Raw genomic sequence first — 17,846 nt, forward strand, 5'->3', positions numbered from 1 at the left:
CCTTGCAAGCAACTACAGAGAATATAGATATTTGTTACATAAAAATCACGTGGAAGTTACAAATATGACTGAAATCCAAAGTAACCATATAAAAAGCTGCAACATTTCTTCTCTTATATCACTTTAACATTTTTTTATAGTATTTCTATATTTTAGACCTTACCGTTGTTTCAACAACAAAGAATGCCTCTTATGAGGCTATACTTGTCTCCAATTGATGATTCCTGATGTCAAAACCACAATATTCCTGCGCTATTTGTACTTTTTCCTGAACTATGAAGCTTCTGTTGGAACTGTATAGTTTTCCTTTGTAGACAAGTGGCTACGCGTGTATGTATGCCAATGAGTAATGACTCCCTTAATACAAATCTACTCCACCTTGGGGGTTTTCCCCAACTATTTGGTCAATACTGTTTCAACTTGTTGATGAATTTGTTCTCACCCTACCATACCATAGCTGATCTGGTAGAGCGACTGCTCCAGTGAAATGGTGGCACCTGGTTCGAGCCTCGTACCAGGAGATAATTTTCTTTAACGATGAACTTTCTATCTAAGCTGTGCTGCGTTCCTTTGTAGCGGAGTGGCTACGCTTGGGTTAACGCTAGTGATTAATTACTGCCTCACTACATATAATATTTTAACATTACTCATTTCGAAATGGTTCAACAGCATGCAGCTATGTTCATACTTTTCGATGGAGTTTTTTCTAAGTAAAATTAAATGCCCACCAGAAAATAGTACAGCAAATAGTAGCCCTATTCAGCGGTTGCCAATGCCTCAGAAGCGATTCCTTAGCTCTCAAAACGCATGGAAACGCTCGGCACCGCGGAAGACGTAATCTGGTGTTCGGTTACTTTCGACAAATATTTCTTTTGTGATGCCATGCCCATGTGCTCCTCCAGTAATATCATAGCTAATAAAAAAAAACATCTTCTTAAAAGCCTGTAGCGGTACACTGAATATTTTAGCATTGCTTTTCTGTCTCACGCTAACTCAGTGCAACCAGCTACTCTTACCACTGTAAGGCAACAGAAATCAAATCGCAGCTTTTCTTGGCTTTTTATTTCAACTCGTTATGCTTGAAAATTACTGTTTTCCAATTATGCAGCTCTGCTATATTTCGACTATTTAGCCTCCTCCTTTGGCATGCAAAGGGCTACAATTGTGCTCTAAATAACTGCCTGTGACTTTGTTTTGTTTTTCTTGGAGCGCAGAGCTATTGCTGCCAAACAATGCGTAGCAACTTCCTTTTTAACGTGATTTGCACTATTTGAGATTGAAAATTTACCATGTTCTCGTCAGTCACTTTTCTTTGTTTGGGAAGCCGCCGCGGTGGCTCAGTGGTTATGGCGCTCGGCTGCTGACCCGAAAGACGCGGGTTTGAACCTGGCCGCGGCGGTTGAATTTCGATGAAGGCGAAATTCTAGAGGCCCATGTAGTCGAAATTTTCGAAGCCCTTCACTACGGCGTCTCTCAATGTCAGTCGCTCTGGGATGTTAAACCCCATAAACCAAACCAACCAGACCATCTTTGTTTGGGAGATATAAGAGCAAGTATTAGAAAAAAATTTATCGACTAAAGGCAGATTCCATATCTCGTGTCCGTTATTATCTGAAACTCCTTTTTTCATTAGGCCCATGAAGCCAACTGCGATCAGCGTCCAGGAACCTGCGAACACTGCGGACGAAAGTTCGAAACTCACTCGCAGGTAATTTCCTCTTTGGTACTCACATTATGCTTTAGACGCGTATGCTTCAGCTTTTTTCTGGTTATTTTGATCATAAACGTCATTTTCAAACGAAGAGTCAATACAAGGCGTTGAATTTCCTCTCTGCCGTTTGAGACGCTGTGAGAGTTACCAGTCGTTTCTAACCCTATTTGTCTTGTCTCTTACAAGCATCCACACATCGCAGGCCTTCTTTCCTGCCAGTCATACACCAGCTCGCACTTGTGAGAAGCTAACACCAGTCATACTATTGTTTTATAGCGTAGCTCTACTCGCCAGGGTATATTTATACTTTGGAAAACAAGTCATGCCGGTACTTTGACCTTCAAGGTCAGCCAAGGTCAAAACCAAACAAAGCATTCATCGTTTTAGCGCAAACCCGACAAGACACAGAAATAAAGACAAACACGATTGCTACTTCCAACTGATTTATTGAAAGTAGAGACACGGCATATATATATCCACAGGCCTGCGTCGGCGCAGCCTGACAAGTAACCTGGAAAACCAGCAGAACGTTATCACACTAGACGCGAGAAAAAATTCACGTAAGCATTGTACCGGGCAATTGAAGTGTCACTAACACAATGCGATCCCGCTTTGCTGGTAAAAAAATGCCTCCAAGGTTTCACGAGTGGTTTTTTGATAACTTCTGTTTAGGATTGACGCGCAACGGAAACGCGGCTCACAAGCTGTGTAAGCAATGCAGCGGTCAACAATATTCGTGCACTCCGTATTAGGCAGGCCTTTTGCACCCTCCCTTAGTCGGTCGTTAATGCAACGCCCCGTCTGACCGATGTACACTTTACCACAAGACTGGGGGGCTTGTATAAAATGTTGATAGCGCACTTAACAAAACAGTTTTCGTGGTTCCTTTGACAGCCCCGTTTTTGGTCTTCACCGCACAATTAAGCGGGTTTTTTGGTGCTGAAAAATCCATCGGTGCGTCAAATTTATTAGTCGCATTTTTTTCGGTTGTGTGTGACCTTGTGGATCCGTACTTGCACTGACCAAGCTGCTTACCCTAATGACGCGGGTTCGATCCCGGCCGCTGCGGTCGCATTCCGGTGAAGGCGAAGTGCTAGAGGCCAGTACATTGTGTGATGTCAGTGCACGCTAAAGAACCCCAGGTTTTCGAAATTACCCGCTGCCCTCCCCTACGGCATCCCTGATGGCCTGAGTCGCTTTCAGACATCAGACCTGGTGACACCAAAACCAAACAAAAACCTTCTACGGTTACAACTCGATTGAACGAACCACGCTTTTACGCAGTTCCCGGTCTCACGAACTAATTTTGATTCCCCGGTAAGCACCCATACTGTTCGATGTTCTCAATAACTCAATAACATTGAGCAAACGGCCTCTCAACTCGATTTAACGAAGTTTTCGGAGAAAAAATGAGTGAGAAACTGTTATTTCTCACTAATTTTGCCCACATTGAGTCGGAGCTTGTTCGCAGCGCGCCAGCACTAACATCAAAGCGTCCAAGTAATGGTCCTGGTTTCGTTTTGACGGGGCTAAAAGCTCCACCGCTGCACCAAACAGCGGAATCGAATGGGCAGTCGGCGGCTCTTCTCGCGTTGCCTTAAAATCCGTTTTTCCAGATGGCACTTTCATGCACCAGCGATTCAGGCCGCCTTCGCGGACTTTTCATACTTGCAGGCACGGCTGTTGGCAAGTACGATGCCGCGGTTGCTTTTGGATCCCGCTACGTTTCGATTTTTAGATTTAGAAAGGCCTACCTCTAATTTATGAACTTCCCAATTTAATGAAATTGGGAAAACTCTAACGCCGTGCCTTGCACTCTATACGAATGTTGTAAACACTGACGTATTTTCATTGCGTTTTTTGTTCTAGCTCAAGAGAGAACACTACCCTCAGTGCCCGCAGATGCCGGTGTTCTGCTCATTCAAAGACCTTGGTTGCAATTTTCAGGTAAGCACCAATACTTTTGAACCACTAGATTTCTGTATGCTAATCAGGCCATACCTCAGATTTGATGAACGTCATCTTATTTTGATATATATGCAGTGTAGGTTAAATGTTACTTTCATAAGAGATCATAGCCTTTTCGTCCTCTTAGCCTTGTTTTTCCAACTCAGCGAATCAATGTCCGGCTAAACACTTTACCTAGGGGCTGGAGATGTTGTAGGGTTTTGTCCTTTTCAATGTGCCTGTTAGAAACAAGTTCAGTTCAGTTCAGTTCAGTTTATTACCTTAAAAGTTCCCCGTAGGGGCATTACATAAGGGGTGGGTTTTTATACAAACAATAAGGATCATGGTAAACAGTTATTGAAGAAATGGTCAGATACAAGTTGCAAAAACGAAGATGGGCAGGTAGTAGAAGCGATTTCGTGGGGAAGGCCGCTCCAGTCTGTGGCGGTTCGGAAAAAAAATGAAGCAGTGAAGGTGGTGGTCCGGGCACGTGGGCGCGCAACTTGAAGTGGATGGCTGGTTCGATATGATATTCGTGCTGCTGCTGTGATGTATGGTGCTTGATTAAGGGACGAAAAAAAGAACTTGTGGTACAGTGAAAGGCTAGCAATGCGACGTCGACAGAAAAGCGATGATAAACCAGATTCTGTTTTGAGAGATGAAACGCTGATATTATGAGTACGATGAATGAATAAATCTAACAGCGTGATTTTGAACTGATTCTAATGCGTCGGCGAGATATGCTTGGTGCGGATTCCAAATGGGCGACGCGTATTCCAGTTTTGGCCTGACAAGTGATTTATAAGCTAGTAATTTGACACGTTCCGGGGCGTTTCGCAGATTACGTTTCAGAAAGCCTAAGGTTTTGTTAGCTGCGGCGATAATGTTAGTGACAAGTGTACTCCAAGACAAATCGTGAGAGAGCGTTACACCTAGGTATTTGTAAGACTGCACTAGTTCCAGGGGTGTATTAAGAATTGTGTAAGGGAAACAAAAGGGCCTGCGCCGGCGGGAGAAGTACATGCATTTACATTTGTTGGCATTTATCGTCATTAGTGAATTGTTGCACTAGCCTGAAACGCTGATTAAATCGTTCTGGAGAGCAGTTTGGTCAGATATGTTTTTGATTGTGCGGTAAATGACGCAGTCGTCTGCGAACATGCGTATATTAGAAGAAATACACTGAGGTAAATCGTTAATGTATATTAAAAACAACAGAGGACCAAGGACAGATCCTTGGGGCACGCCGGAAGTTACTGGGAGGGGTCTAGATAAGTTACTGTTGATTAAAACCATTTGCGTACGATTGGACAAAAATTCCTGTATCCACATTATAACGTTAGGATCTAGGTTCAGCAGTTGAAGTTTTAGTAACAAGCGCTGGTGAGATACCTTATCAAAGGCTTTCGCAAAATCCATAAAGATTGCGTCAGTTTGCTTATTAGTGTCCATGTTAGTGTGTAAGTCATGAACAAAAAGAGCTAATTGTGTTTCACAGGAGAAACCTTTGCGGAACCCATGCTGCGAGGGATGAAAAAAATTGTTACAGTCTAACAAAGAAATAATTTGAGAGTAGATGACATGTTCCATGATTTTGCATGGCACGCTTGTTAGGGAGATAGGTCGGTAATTTAATGGAGAGTTTCAGTTAGTAGCCAAGTAGCCAAGAATACGATGACGAAGAGGACGCCTCTTTCCCTGCGGCATAACTCGCTGCAGGTTTTCTTGAAATTGTACTTTAAATTTTTCTGAGCCCTTCACGATCGGTTTGGAAGCAATTTAAATGGCTCAGGGATCTCCAATCCTAGTTTATAACCAAGCAAACACGAATGCTATCTATCTTCCGTCAAGAGAAAATTCGAACGTAAATTAGCAGTCGCAACGCTGTGATGTAACAGCCCCCAGTTGCATAAGTGGCCGCTCTATAAGGCTGAAGGAGGACTGACTGTGCGTGTGGATGCAGTCGGCGAAGCCGTCGCCCGTGACAACATATCTGAGACAAGTACAACACGGGATTTTCCATACGTATGAAGCTATTCGTTAGCTGAATAATAATCCAGGCCCAACAATGACATCAATTTCACCCTCATATTCGATATTTAATACGAATTCTGGTAAAATGTCATGAGCATGTGCGACAGATGTACTTGCCGTTATTTCGCACTCCATGGTTTCCCAGACATCCGCACTGACGTCGTTCATTACAGATCCATTCCTTATGGGAATCACTAATAGTTCTTTTATGACGTTGTTATAAATGTTACAAGTTGACAGCCACCACTGGTACTGGCGTGGCTGAACGTACTGTCCAGTTCATTAGCCGTACTCTCGCCTGACGTTTATACACAAAAATGACTACCGTTATTTACTTCGAGGGCCGCCGCAGTGGCTGAGTAGTTATGGCGCTCAGCTGCTGACCCGAAAGACGCCAGTTCGATCCCGGACGCGGCGGTCGAATTTTCATGGAGGCGAAGTTCTAGAGCCCCGTGTACTGTGCGATGTCAGTGAACGTTAAAGAACCCCAGGTGGTCGAAATTTCCGGAGCCCTTCAATGCGGCTTCCCTCATAGCCCGAGTCGCTTCGGGACGTCAAAACCCATAGACCATATTACCTTCGAGTGTTCTGTATAGCAAAGAATCTGTCTCGCTGCCACAAGCCGATAACGATAGCGCAAAATTACCACCTAGAAGCCTCTTCTGCGACCTGACCAGCGGCGCCCGCAGACCATGAAGGTGAAAGATTTCATGTAGTTGAGAAATCTTCTGAGAGCTAGATGCCTGCCACATACAGTGTATCCACTAAACTTGGACGGCGGAAGGCACGTCTGTCTGACAATGCACAATTACTGCCTTGAGCCTCGCGACCAGGAATTTTTCTCCGTGACCGCAAGTTGCATACCTTTTTGCGAAAGGTGAAAAAAATAATGAACGCCGGGCCTTTTTTTCAATCGCCCTCATGTGGTTCCCTATGCAGATTTCCTACCCATGCGTCCCAGCTGATGATGTTTTACAACTAACTTTCCCTACTTAGTTACGCCGTTCTGCAGTCTAGCCCGTGCTTAACTTCACTGAACATCTCGCTAACCACCCCTGCAGAGTCACTGCTCAGCTTCTAAAACGTTTCAATGCGACAGCTTTCATACCATCATACCACATTGTGGATCGAAATTTCAAGCGTCAAATTTGCGCTTTCGAAAGATTTGTAGGTTGGCTCGTAGGTTGTAGGTTGGCAGACGGGAAATTTCCCGCGTGCATTTGAAGAAAAGCGTTGCTCTGCGTGGTAAAGCGCCGAAATAACGTTAGCTTCTTTTACATCACAAAATACTGAATCTGCGCCTGTGTTTGCTTCAATAAAAATAGAAGCAACGTCATTTTAAGTGTGCTACGCGGGAAAGCAAACTTAACGCGCTTTCAAAAGAGAATTTGTTTGCTTTCGATAGATTGTAACATAATGCCTGAGCTTAGAATTTGAAAACTTGGCTCGTGTTTGATTTTGGCGGCCTTTAGTATCAAAATGCATTCTTGCTTCATAAATAAAAAAATAGTCGACTACTGAATTTCTGTAATGTCCTTTATTGCGCTCTATCACTTAAATAATGTATTTCTCGGTGAAAAATCTATACTAAGAGACCATAATGGCATACGTCTCACTATTTTGAAAAGAAAAAGCTACAGCGTAAAAAAAAATGTCCACTATTTAAAGCTGCGCAATCATTACGACCAAACCTTTGTTTTAAAATATTGCTCTCCTTCGCCATGCATAAATTAAGGTGTAATATTCAGCCAAATGAAGTGGCTTATGCATGAGATTTTTCAGATGCCACGTAGCATTTTAATGTTTGTTTCAAAATACGCAACATGACAAGTTCGTAGAGAAGCCCCTATCTCCAACCTGACTTGATGTCGCAATGTAGCAATGTAACTAATTAGTAGAACTTGCCAGATTTCACATCTGGCCGTACATGACAACCAAGAAGAAGAATAAATGAAGATATGAGACTCTCATGCTCCTTCTGATTCTACACATAACCACACTCAGTTTTTTTATTAGTCTGCATGCGAAACTCCTTCTTGAATCACGGAAACGTGAGCAGGCAGTTTCTAGCAGTCAGTATTTGGTGACCGCATCTACGTAAGGTATTCATTTATGCATCATTTACACACTACAAGCTACACACTACGAAATGCCTCTGCAGTCACGTAACGCGAAAGATGCTGAGAAACCAACAGGAATTTTTTTATACATGCGCATTGAGGGGAGTTCTGGGAATGGTGCAATCAGAGATCGCTGTACCGCTCTAAACTGTGCATACATAGGAAAAGCTCAGCTGTCTGCTTTGTGGACAGATATTTTACGTAAGATACTCTAATTCCAGGCGCCAAGAAAGTCGATGGCAAACCACATGTCAGATGGCAGCCACACTATGGTCTTCGTAGAAGCAATCCGCCGTCTGCAAAGCGAAAACCAGGTAAGAGAGGCTGCCCAACTACAGACATAGGCATGACTGTTCACACAATAACGCTAAGAATTCATATTGATTGTTACGTGGCGGCCAGCCGAAGAATGTGACGCGATGAACGATGAACGAACGATAATTTAATGGCCACTGGCCTAGCGCGAGCCCTCCGTCCTGCACCACTGCCAGCGTCTTCTTCGTCACACAATCCGGAGCCACCTCTTACTGGAGGCAATGCCTAAGGGGTAGGGTTACAGATATTTGAGAAAAAAAAAAGTGCAGGTCATTGCCTTTGAAAATGGATTATCACGGCTTCAAGAAAAGATCGGCGTGTAATGGCGGCCACTTTATGGGGAAGGGCATTACAGCCCACAATTGCTCAAGGAAAGAAAGATCCTGAAAATCTTGCTGTGCGAACAACAGGCGGAGTTATCTAAAGCAGAAGCAAAGCGCATTGAGATATGTTTGTGTGATGTACAGTGTAAGGTGCTTGGTTGAGTGAACTGTGAAGAATTTTGTGCAGCAGACGACGAAGTAAGAGACTTTCAAGAATGGAATTTCCCTTCAGAGATGAAACGCTGAGGGAATACGAGTATGCATGATGCACGAAACGGACGGCACGGCTTTCAATTGATTCGAGCGCGTTTGTTAATACCGAAGCGGTGGCCTTGAGGTAGCGCGTCCGCCTCGCATTTGGGAGGTTCTGGGTTCGATTCCCAGTGCCCAGTGCCGCCGGCCGGCTACCCACCGGTTTTCTAGTGGTTACAAGATTTCCCTCGGCCTGTTGCTGGGCTTTTCTGTGGTGAAATGCTTGAGGAAATTTTCTTCGACCAAAGAGTTATATTACGGGGCACAATTTCTGGTAAAAAAAAAATAGCCGTCCTCTTTTATCTCCGGCCTTTTCGCACGATATATTCTGACCAATGACAGAAAACCATTAAAATCCGCAGGAATCTTAATTTATTTTCGAAAAGTGTTTCAGCTTCCCTACGCGGAACCCGAGGTGGCTGAAATTATTCGGAGGCCTCTACCACGGCGACCCTCATAGCCCGAGTCGTTTCGGGACGTTAAACCAAATAAAAACAAAATCAAACAACATCAACATGGGACAGTAGCAGAGAAGAAAATGCATTTTGACACTGATACCTTCCTCCAGAGTTAACCCTAATCTCTCTCCTTTTCTGGGCAGGTATTAAAGAAAGCCTTAGAACAAGAAAAAAAGACGTTGACTGAAATGTACGACCAGAAAATAAAACGCCTGGAAACTCATATGGTAAATTTTGTTTCACATTTTGTTCCCTACTTTAAATTTTAAACCTGCGAAAGCTGGCACACCTATTCCGCTCCATAGCTTTCTGCCTTCCTCTCTGCATGAAATAGGTGGACCTCGAGAAAGAAGCCACTGCCGAGTTCGATCACCGGGTTAAGCTGGAAAAAGAACTGGACGATCTGAAGCGGGAGGTTCAGGTGATCGATCTATTTTATAATAATTAACGCGTCATTTCAGCTTTACCATTCGTGGGACACACCAAAAAGCAAAGCAACGATGACGTCAACAAAACAGAGTCTCAGAAAATTGTAGATGCAGTCCAACTCCTATCCAAGACTTCTCAGGAGGCAATTCTACAAGCCCATAAAACAAAAGAAAGAAACACAAGTTTCTCTTTGCCAATCTCTTGGAGTAACTTTGCAGTACCTCAGTGGGGCACAGTTAGGAAGATTACGAAATATGTTGGATGTGCGATATTTAGCTAAGAGCAGTAATAGCTTTGTTTAATTTACTGCGCCTCTAACGTACATTTATTCTTAATTTTCTTGATAACTACACCCAAATTATTGTATGGGCTTCTGCGCTGCAAACTGCGAACGTTGCTGTTGCCGCATATAGTCACGTGCCTGAATACTCGTTTTTGTCAGCTCTGTGCTGACTAGTGAGTAACATGTAATTCAATCATTGCTTTTTATTACAATGAAAATTCCGGTAATTTTTTTCATTTCAAAACGTGTTCTTTCCGTTCCGCATTTCTTAGTTTCTGCACTTTTTTTGCGGTAGAGATGCCACGGTAGATTCCTCTCTCAGTTGTTGATTTTGAAATACACAACTTCTACGAATTCATAACAGTGCCGCCATTTCGTTTTTAGTAACTTTAAATTCACTCTTTTATTTTAAGCATCTGCAAATATCACAGCAGGCGGACAAGGGTCTTCTTGTCGAACGCATCGCTGTAAGTAATATTTTAAAGTGTCGCACTTCATGTTTTTTTTTTAATAAGGTTGCTGTAGTTTTTGACGATTTTTATTCATCTCTCTTTATTTCTCATCATAGGAAACTGAAAACTCTGTCAAGCAACTCGATCACGAACTGCACTTGGAGCCGGTATGTGTTGAGAGTTCTTTTTCATCTGCATGCTTTAAACGTTATTTCATTGTAATGTAGCGATATTCATTGCGAAGAGAAAAAAGCCCATAGAGAGAATGGTTAAACTCTCAGTTACGAATGAGCCATAGATGGGAATATGGTGCCTGTTGGGATCATCCAGCTACGCAGTCGGCTATTTTCTTGATTTACAACACTTCCGCTAGTAGAGTAAGCTTCTAATTAAGAAATTCGAGCACCAAGCACCTCTATCTAGAAGCAATGCATGCGGTAGAAATTCCAATCAGCCTTGCTCATTAAGCGGCTCTTTTTGTCATGTGTGCTACGGATTCTGTTTTCTTTGCAAGACGAGGTTATTGTCGTTTTAAGCTTTTTTGTACTAAGGCCTGCGGTTGAATCTTTATATAGACGCTGCTCGCTTGCGCGCAGAGTTTTCCAGAATGCATTTGTTCTTAACTATGCGAAACGAAGCTCAAAGTTCGGTTTGCCTGGCGCAGTATTCACGAACGTTTTATAAATACTTCGCTCATGGTATGTTTTCAGTATCTTTCACACACTCAGTTTGCTAAGCCAGTTTCTTTAGCCTTATCTAGGCACTAACATAATCGCCAAGTACTTTACCACTGCAAGCAGTAATCACAACTTTGGCCTCCCAGCGACTGAGTGTTGAGAGCTTAGACATGGTACTGAGATCCAAAGCCTTATTTTCGGTGTCTTAGTAAAAAGTCATTCATTGCTCACCAATTAACCTAATACACTTAAGGGCAAGTGCGCTTGTGTGTGCGAGATACCTTGATACTAAACCTAAAATTCCATGACGGCGCATTTTCTATGGTGGTGCAATGGCTGTGACGATCTGTTACTCTTTATGGGGTCGCCAACTACATTACGAGCAGTGCAGCCGCTGTTCGATGCAGGCGGACTGCATAAACGACCGTAAACTTAGGATTCAGCTTACGTTCGGGAGCCGCTTGCGGCCGAAGTCAATTTGACGTCATACAGCATTGTGTTCCTCCTACCAACTTTTTCGGCGTTTGCACATATATGCACAATAATTAAGGTTGGCAAAAGAAACGTCCGGCTGTAACACATGCGCCGCCGCGGTGGCTCAGCGGTTATGGTGTTCGGCTGCTGGCGCAAAAGACGCGGGTTCGATCCCGGCCGCGGCAGCTAGAATTTCTTTGGAGGAGAAATTCTAGAGGCCCGTGTACTGTGCGATGTCAGTGCACGTTAAAGAACCCCAGGTGGTCGAAATTTCCGGAGCCCTCCACTACGGCGTCTCTCATAGCCTTAGTCGCTTTGGGACGTTAAACCCCATAAACCAAGCCAAACCTGTAACACATGCTCTCGCTACTGAGGGCACCGCCTTGTTTCCTGGAGGATTTTTTAGTAGAACGTGAGCCGATTCAGCAAAACTTACCGAACACTCATCTCTCTGGAGAAGTGGTGACACCGTGGGATTCCTCTGTCAGTAATCACACATACCTCTAAACACGAACAGCTGAAAGTAACTTCAAGTTTCCTATACAAAAAGGTTCATAATGTTCCTGCACCCATGTAAATTCCAGCAAGATCAGCAACGTTTTAATTGTGTCCAGTATCTGCCGTAATCCCTTATCCCACTTGTCATCACGCACTTCATACTCACTTGAATAACAGCGATGCTATCATGCTTCGTGATAATGCATCGTATTTTGCCATCAACGTCTCCGTCAAATCCGCAGTGGTCGCAAAGTCTCCAAAAATATCTGATTGGATTATAGGGCTGCAAATTTCACACAACCTACCTCCTTCGTAGTTGGCCGAGCGTACGTTCGTGTCAAAATTTCGAAGTTTACCGGATCTTCTCAGCGCCAGGTGTCAGAACACATCGACTTACCTTTATGGACTAGCTGATCGCAGAACCGTTTTTCTTCTAGACATTGAAGCGAAGTTGTGTGCAGTATCAGCCGCTCTATATGCTCTTTCATTTCTCATATTAGTAGCCCGGGAGATTCGTCGTTCCCGTATCAGACCCTTTTGTATTCCTGTTGACTTCATGCATTGCATCGTATTAACTTCAGTGCCTCTTTGTTGGGGCACCACCTCGACTGGAGAAAGGAAGATTACACCGCATAACAAGCTTTATGCCTCATATTGGTCTATCAAAATGGCAGCCAGTGTCACACATGTACAGGCCGGATTGCACCTCTTTAACGCGATTTCCGGCTGCCTTGTGCGGCATGATATTTTTTGTTCATTACCTACTCAGAATTCACTGCCGACCTTTGGAGTGATACTGAATCTCCCCTCACGTCACCATTCACGTTGTGAAAAGCGTATAATTACTTCAAGTTATATTTATTCATTGTTTGCTTATTGATTTTATTTATTCATATAGTTGACTGACTCGTTCGTTGCTTAATTCGTTGTTTGGTTATTTGGTTTGCTGGTGATTTGGTTACATATTTATACCGCCCACCTATGACTGGTGTAGTATTACTTCGAAGAAATGGTGCAGCAGACATATCGCACTCACTTTAACAATTACATGCAGGTCGGTGAACTACTTATAAGCACTTTTGATATATAACAGCCCAAAGAACCAAGAAGAGCAGATCAGTAGAGCGAAGCATTGTCAACATAATTTCTTCGACATGTGAGACGGTTAACTGTGTAGTTCACTTTGCCCAATACTTCTTGGAACTTTTCTTGCAGCTTACGCCTGGCTTTCAGTACCTGTGGAAACTTCAGCCGTACTCTGCCTTGAAAAATTTCGCCATGGCGACTACACAGGAAACGTCTTCCGGTGTCGTGTACATCAACAAGCCCGGCTATGCGATCGAATTTTTAGTTGGCTTCTATCGCCCTTCCGCTTCTCTTTCTGCGCCACAGCTGTCCTTCAAGTGCAGGATTCACAGGGGTGACTACGACGACATGCTTCCTTGGCCTTTCAGGAATAAGGTGAGCGCGATTCGAAAAAAAAACTCCCTCATAAGCCTACTGGAACGAAAGAATGGTTGCACAGAAAACACGTTAGACGCTTCTGTACTCTCGGAAGACAGTGCTTCAGTGAATATCTCTTTTATTCTCATTCATAGGCTTCAGGAGGACGTTGTCTGAAATTGTAGTAATTATTAGTCTAATAGGGCTGCAATTGGGGCGTTACTACGGTACTACGTGATTTACGCTATAGATATGAATATTTATCGCATTTTAACTTTACCGTCCCCCAACTTCAGCAGCTTAAAGCTAACTTTGGCATCATGACATCCTTACGAAGAAAAAAATTCCATCTTTGCGTAATTGTCCCGAACAGAATGTATAGCGAGAATTGTGCGGGTTAATTGGGGAGATATAAACACGTTCTCACCGCTTCACCGCGGCTGACACAGTTCAAAACCACGCGGCCCCACCCCGGGGTCGCGAGCGCTACCGAGCGCACGCCGACCACGGCGGGCCTTGCTCTGAGGGAACAAAGGAACGGCGCACTGGTTGACACAAACAAGGCATTTATTACTATAACAATAACGCCAGCTAGCAACAAGATACATTGAGGAATCGAGGACGTCCGACTCACCAGCATGGTTACGAGCGAATGTGCGCCCACGCTAGGGCTAGGGAAAACTCCGAGGCCGGGCGGGACGGGTTTGCGGGAACATGTTCCCACAACAAGGTCGCCCACTGACGAAGAGCGGAGCCGCGCGCGACAAGTCCGTGCGCTTTCCCGGTGTCCAGCAGAAGAGAACCGTCTCTCCCCCGCGCGCGAGCAGCAAACGCGCCATCCGTGGCGCTGGTGTCGCTGCGACGCGAGCGCTCTCCCCTGTTAGTTAAAGTAACAAAACTAAGGAGAGTGCGTTGCGGGGGAGCTAACCACAGTTGAGTGTGCACTGCGGGAAAGCGAACCCCTGCGGGACGAGTGCGTCCCCACAGAATCAATGCGAAGGTAATCGCCGTAGAATTATACCGGGTGTTTTTATGCGAAGCATATTGCTAGAGCTAGCACTGACGCTGTCGCCGTGGGAACCCCACGTGACACCGTGACGTCACACCACGTGACATCGGATGAGAGAGCCGGCCTCCACCTCGCGCCGTCGCCGTGGGACCCCTAGCCGTCACGCCACGTGACACCGTGACGTCACATCACGTCACATCGGATGAGAGAGCCGGCCTCCACCTCGCGCCGTCGCCGTGGGACCCCTAGCCGTCACACCCGCGCATTCCCGCGCATTTCGAACGCGCGTTCACACTCGGTGTAGGTGAAACGCTCGCTCCACCGGGCAGGCAGACGCGGCTTCCGTGGCAATCCAGGCGCCCACCCAACGCGCGTCTCGGGGTTAGTCGGCGTTCCGCTGTAGCCATGCCGTTGTCTTCCCCCACGACGAAGGCTTCTAGTGGTTGTATTAAAATGACCAAGTATCCAACCAAGGAAAGCCATGTATTACCAAGCCTAGCCACTAATATGCTTCGCATTCCCCAGGCTTAGCCTAGCTGAGCCTCAGCAATTTTTTTTAGAAGATCCAAAATTTAAAAAAAGGTAAATTGCTTTAGATTTATTTTAGCACTGGGGCTATACTGGAGGCTACGGCGGGCGCCAGGCAAGAGGAAGACTGCTTTAATTAGTTCGCTGATTAACTAAATATGTTAATAAACTTTTCTAATTTTTGTTTTAGGGGATATGTTGTATTCGCAGAATTGGAGATCGTCCTCTAAACAGTCCAACCGAGAAAAAACAATTTTAATTAAAAAATTTTCACGCACACTACGAGGCGCGAAAAAGTCACCCTGGTAGGCATCTTCACACCGTAACGCAGCGGCAGGAGCGCCTCTGACGTAGTTCACTCCGCCCTGCGCATTGCGTCACGCGTCCCGGAGTGGCGGCCTGCGCCATCGCTGCTTATCTCACTTCGCTCCGCGGCCTCACGGAATGCCGCGCTGGAACAAAAACGCATTGACACAAAGTGCAGGGCGGAGCGAGCTACGGCACAGGCGCTCACAGACGCTGTGTTACAGTGTGAAGCTGCCTACCAGAGTGACTTTTTCTCGCTTCGTTACGCGCGCAAAAAATTTTTTCATGAAAATCTTTTTTCTTGGCTGGACTGTTTGGAAGACGATCTCCAATACTGCTAATACAACATATCCCCTAAAATAAAAATTATAAAAGTTAATTAACGTATTCAGTTAATCAGTGAACTAATTAAAGTAGTTTGCCTCTTACCTGGTGTCCGCCGTAGCCCTCAGTATAGTCCTAGGGTTAAAGTAAATCTAAAGGAATTTACCTTTCTTTAAAAATTTCGGGCCATCTAAAAAAAAACACCCGATATTCAACTAACGAATCCTGGGCGCCATCATCTCTCCTGCGTGAAGCAAGCATACCCGCTTGAAGCGCAGCCACCGCTCTCTTACACTGGGATTTTTGGCATCATTGTTGTCCCGGCTGCAGACCTTAAAGCCACCTTTTTTTTACCCCCCCGCCATTCATGCATTAGGTCTATGGTTGTCTCAGTGTTGTTCATAGTAAAAACCTAGAGCAAAAAGTATGCTGCAACGGTAATTCTTTAGTGGCGCCAGGAAAAAGGAGAACACAGAATTTTTTTTTTTCAGAGCATTCAGAGGACATTAATTTTTAAGTATCTAGCCGTTCTCAAAGCGCAAGAGAGGGGTAAAAGGACAAAAAGAGAGTGGGTGACGCTGACAGTGAAAACAAAACTGATACACAGATACCTGAGATTGACTGTCCTACCAGGGAAGACTTACTGACCGCCTTAGGCCAATGCGGCAACGATGACTTTTATATTGTCCGCTCTTATTGCGGATAGCGCTCTGTTGTAGACGCTTCTGTATCAACCAAGTCAACCTCCGTTTGACGTCCCACACTGTTGCGTAGTGTGACGTACCTCTTTGCTCGAATTACAAACGAAGGTTCGAAACTCGATTGTCCTTCTATTGTGCGCAATCTCCAGCATTTCTGAGATGGCAGCGTTAGTAGTTGAGACAGAGGAAGTTTGAATAAGTAAAATACGTCAATAGCAGCCTTCCTTTTACACCAGAAGGGTGACAGTTCTCGCCAGCTCCTAATTATCTTTAGTGTCATTATTGTTAACCAGATATATCTGCGCTGCTTCACCCAACTATCACCCCATCCGTAAACTTAACCTTCCCTTAAGGGAGCACTTTAAGTGTTCCACTTTTCACTCATTTTGCGTAAAAATAATGCTATTTCCTCATTTTTTTTCAGATTGTAGTTTTCCTCATCAACCAGTTCGAAGAAGAAGCCAGCCGGAGTTTTGAGTTAGACCCAGAAGAAGCTGTAAATGCCGACGAAGCCTTCAAGAAGCCGGCGTCAAATCATCCTAACCCGAAGTTCGGCTTCTCTAAAGTCATATCCATTCCACTCCTGGAGAACGGAAGAAAGGGATTCCTGTTCCGCAACTGTGTTGTCTTCAAAGTTGTTTTCCCTCCCCTTTACTAAGTGTTTCATAACCTCTCCTTGCAAGCATTATCAAAGCAGCACGAAAAATAAGTATGTGATCACTCCTGAGCTCGATCACGTTTCTATCTTCTTTGCTGTGGCATGCTTGTTTTCATTTGTATGCCAGTGTTGTTCACAATCAACTGCTGTAGCATACCTGCACTTGAGTTCACTACATTGTGCATGCATTTTATGTTCACCAACCTTTTTATCAACGTAATCAGTTCAGTTCGAATAAAAGTATATATGTATTTTCTTCTCCAACCTCCCGCTTGCTTACCAGAAACAAATCCGCATAGTATAACCACTTTTGTTCAGTACTTCCAACAGCAACGGTCATCAGATGCCCCTAATTCATTTTTCATATCCACGCTGTTTGGAAACTGCATTTAGTGTATCGTTCTCTACCCTCCACCATTCGCTGAAGTAGTCAAGTTCCCCCTTCTTCCAATGCCTTGAGTTTCTTCTTTTTCGGGAAATTTCCTTATTTCCTGTTACAAGATTTCTACTCCTTTGTAGCGCTTTGGTGAAAGGGAAGAAAAGGCCACTACTGGAAAAACTGGCCTCATGGCCGATGTCTCTCACGGCTGTAAGTTAACACGCCTTGGGAGCTAATTCTTTCAGCACATGTCAGCAACGAGTGCTGCGTTGAAACCACAGTGGAATGAAGAATGCTTCCCTTCAGCCAGTACATCGAAGAGTCGGCATCCAGCGCACCAGACAGGCCGCATCGGGGGCGGGGTTGTTTCGTAGCAAAACGGAAGAGTGCTTCAGGATTAAGATCTTCATGCTGCTGGCAGCTCACGACGCAGCAATAAAGACGGCTGCGTTGTTTTGAGATGAATTGGTATACCCCGCAGATCGACCTCAGCGACATCTTCTGCTTGCAACGTCTTGCCAGACG

General features: G+C 44.7%; 1 protein-coding gene across 1 annotated transcript in view; it reads left to right on the forward strand.

Annotated features, from left to right (window-relative positions):
* LOC149329847 (TNF receptor-associated factor 6-like) overlaps positions 1–17,780 on the forward strand; it is a 35,013-nt gene extending 17,233 nt beyond the window's left edge. Inside the window, exons 5-13 of the mRNA XM_089560573.1 lie at positions 1,634–1,708; positions 3,581–3,658; positions 8,034–8,126; positions 9,304–9,387; positions 9,495–9,581; positions 10,286–10,339; positions 10,441–10,491; positions 13,189–13,434; positions 16,709–17,780. Coding sequence (XP_089416699.1) covers positions 1,634–1,708; positions 3,581–3,658; positions 8,034–8,126; positions 9,304–9,387; positions 9,495–9,581; positions 10,286–10,339; positions 10,441–10,491; positions 13,189–13,434; positions 16,709–16,942 — 1,002 coding nt within the window. The 3' untranslated portion in view covers positions 16,943–17,780. The remainder of the gene's footprint in view (positions 1–1,633; positions 1,709–3,580; positions 3,659–8,033; positions 8,127–9,303; positions 9,388–9,494; positions 9,582–10,285; positions 10,340–10,440; positions 10,492–13,188; positions 13,435–16,708) is intronic.
* Positions 17,781–17,846: the final 66 nt, after the last annotated feature.

The sequence above is a fragment of the Amblyomma mixtum genome, chromosome 9 (genome assembly GCF_055824585.1).
Source record: "Amblyomma mixtum isolate Tamu chromosome 9, ASM5582458v1, whole genome shotgun sequence".
In the NCBI taxonomy this organism is placed as follows: Eukaryota; Metazoa; Arthropoda; class Arachnida; order Ixodida; family Ixodidae; genus Amblyomma; species Amblyomma mixtum.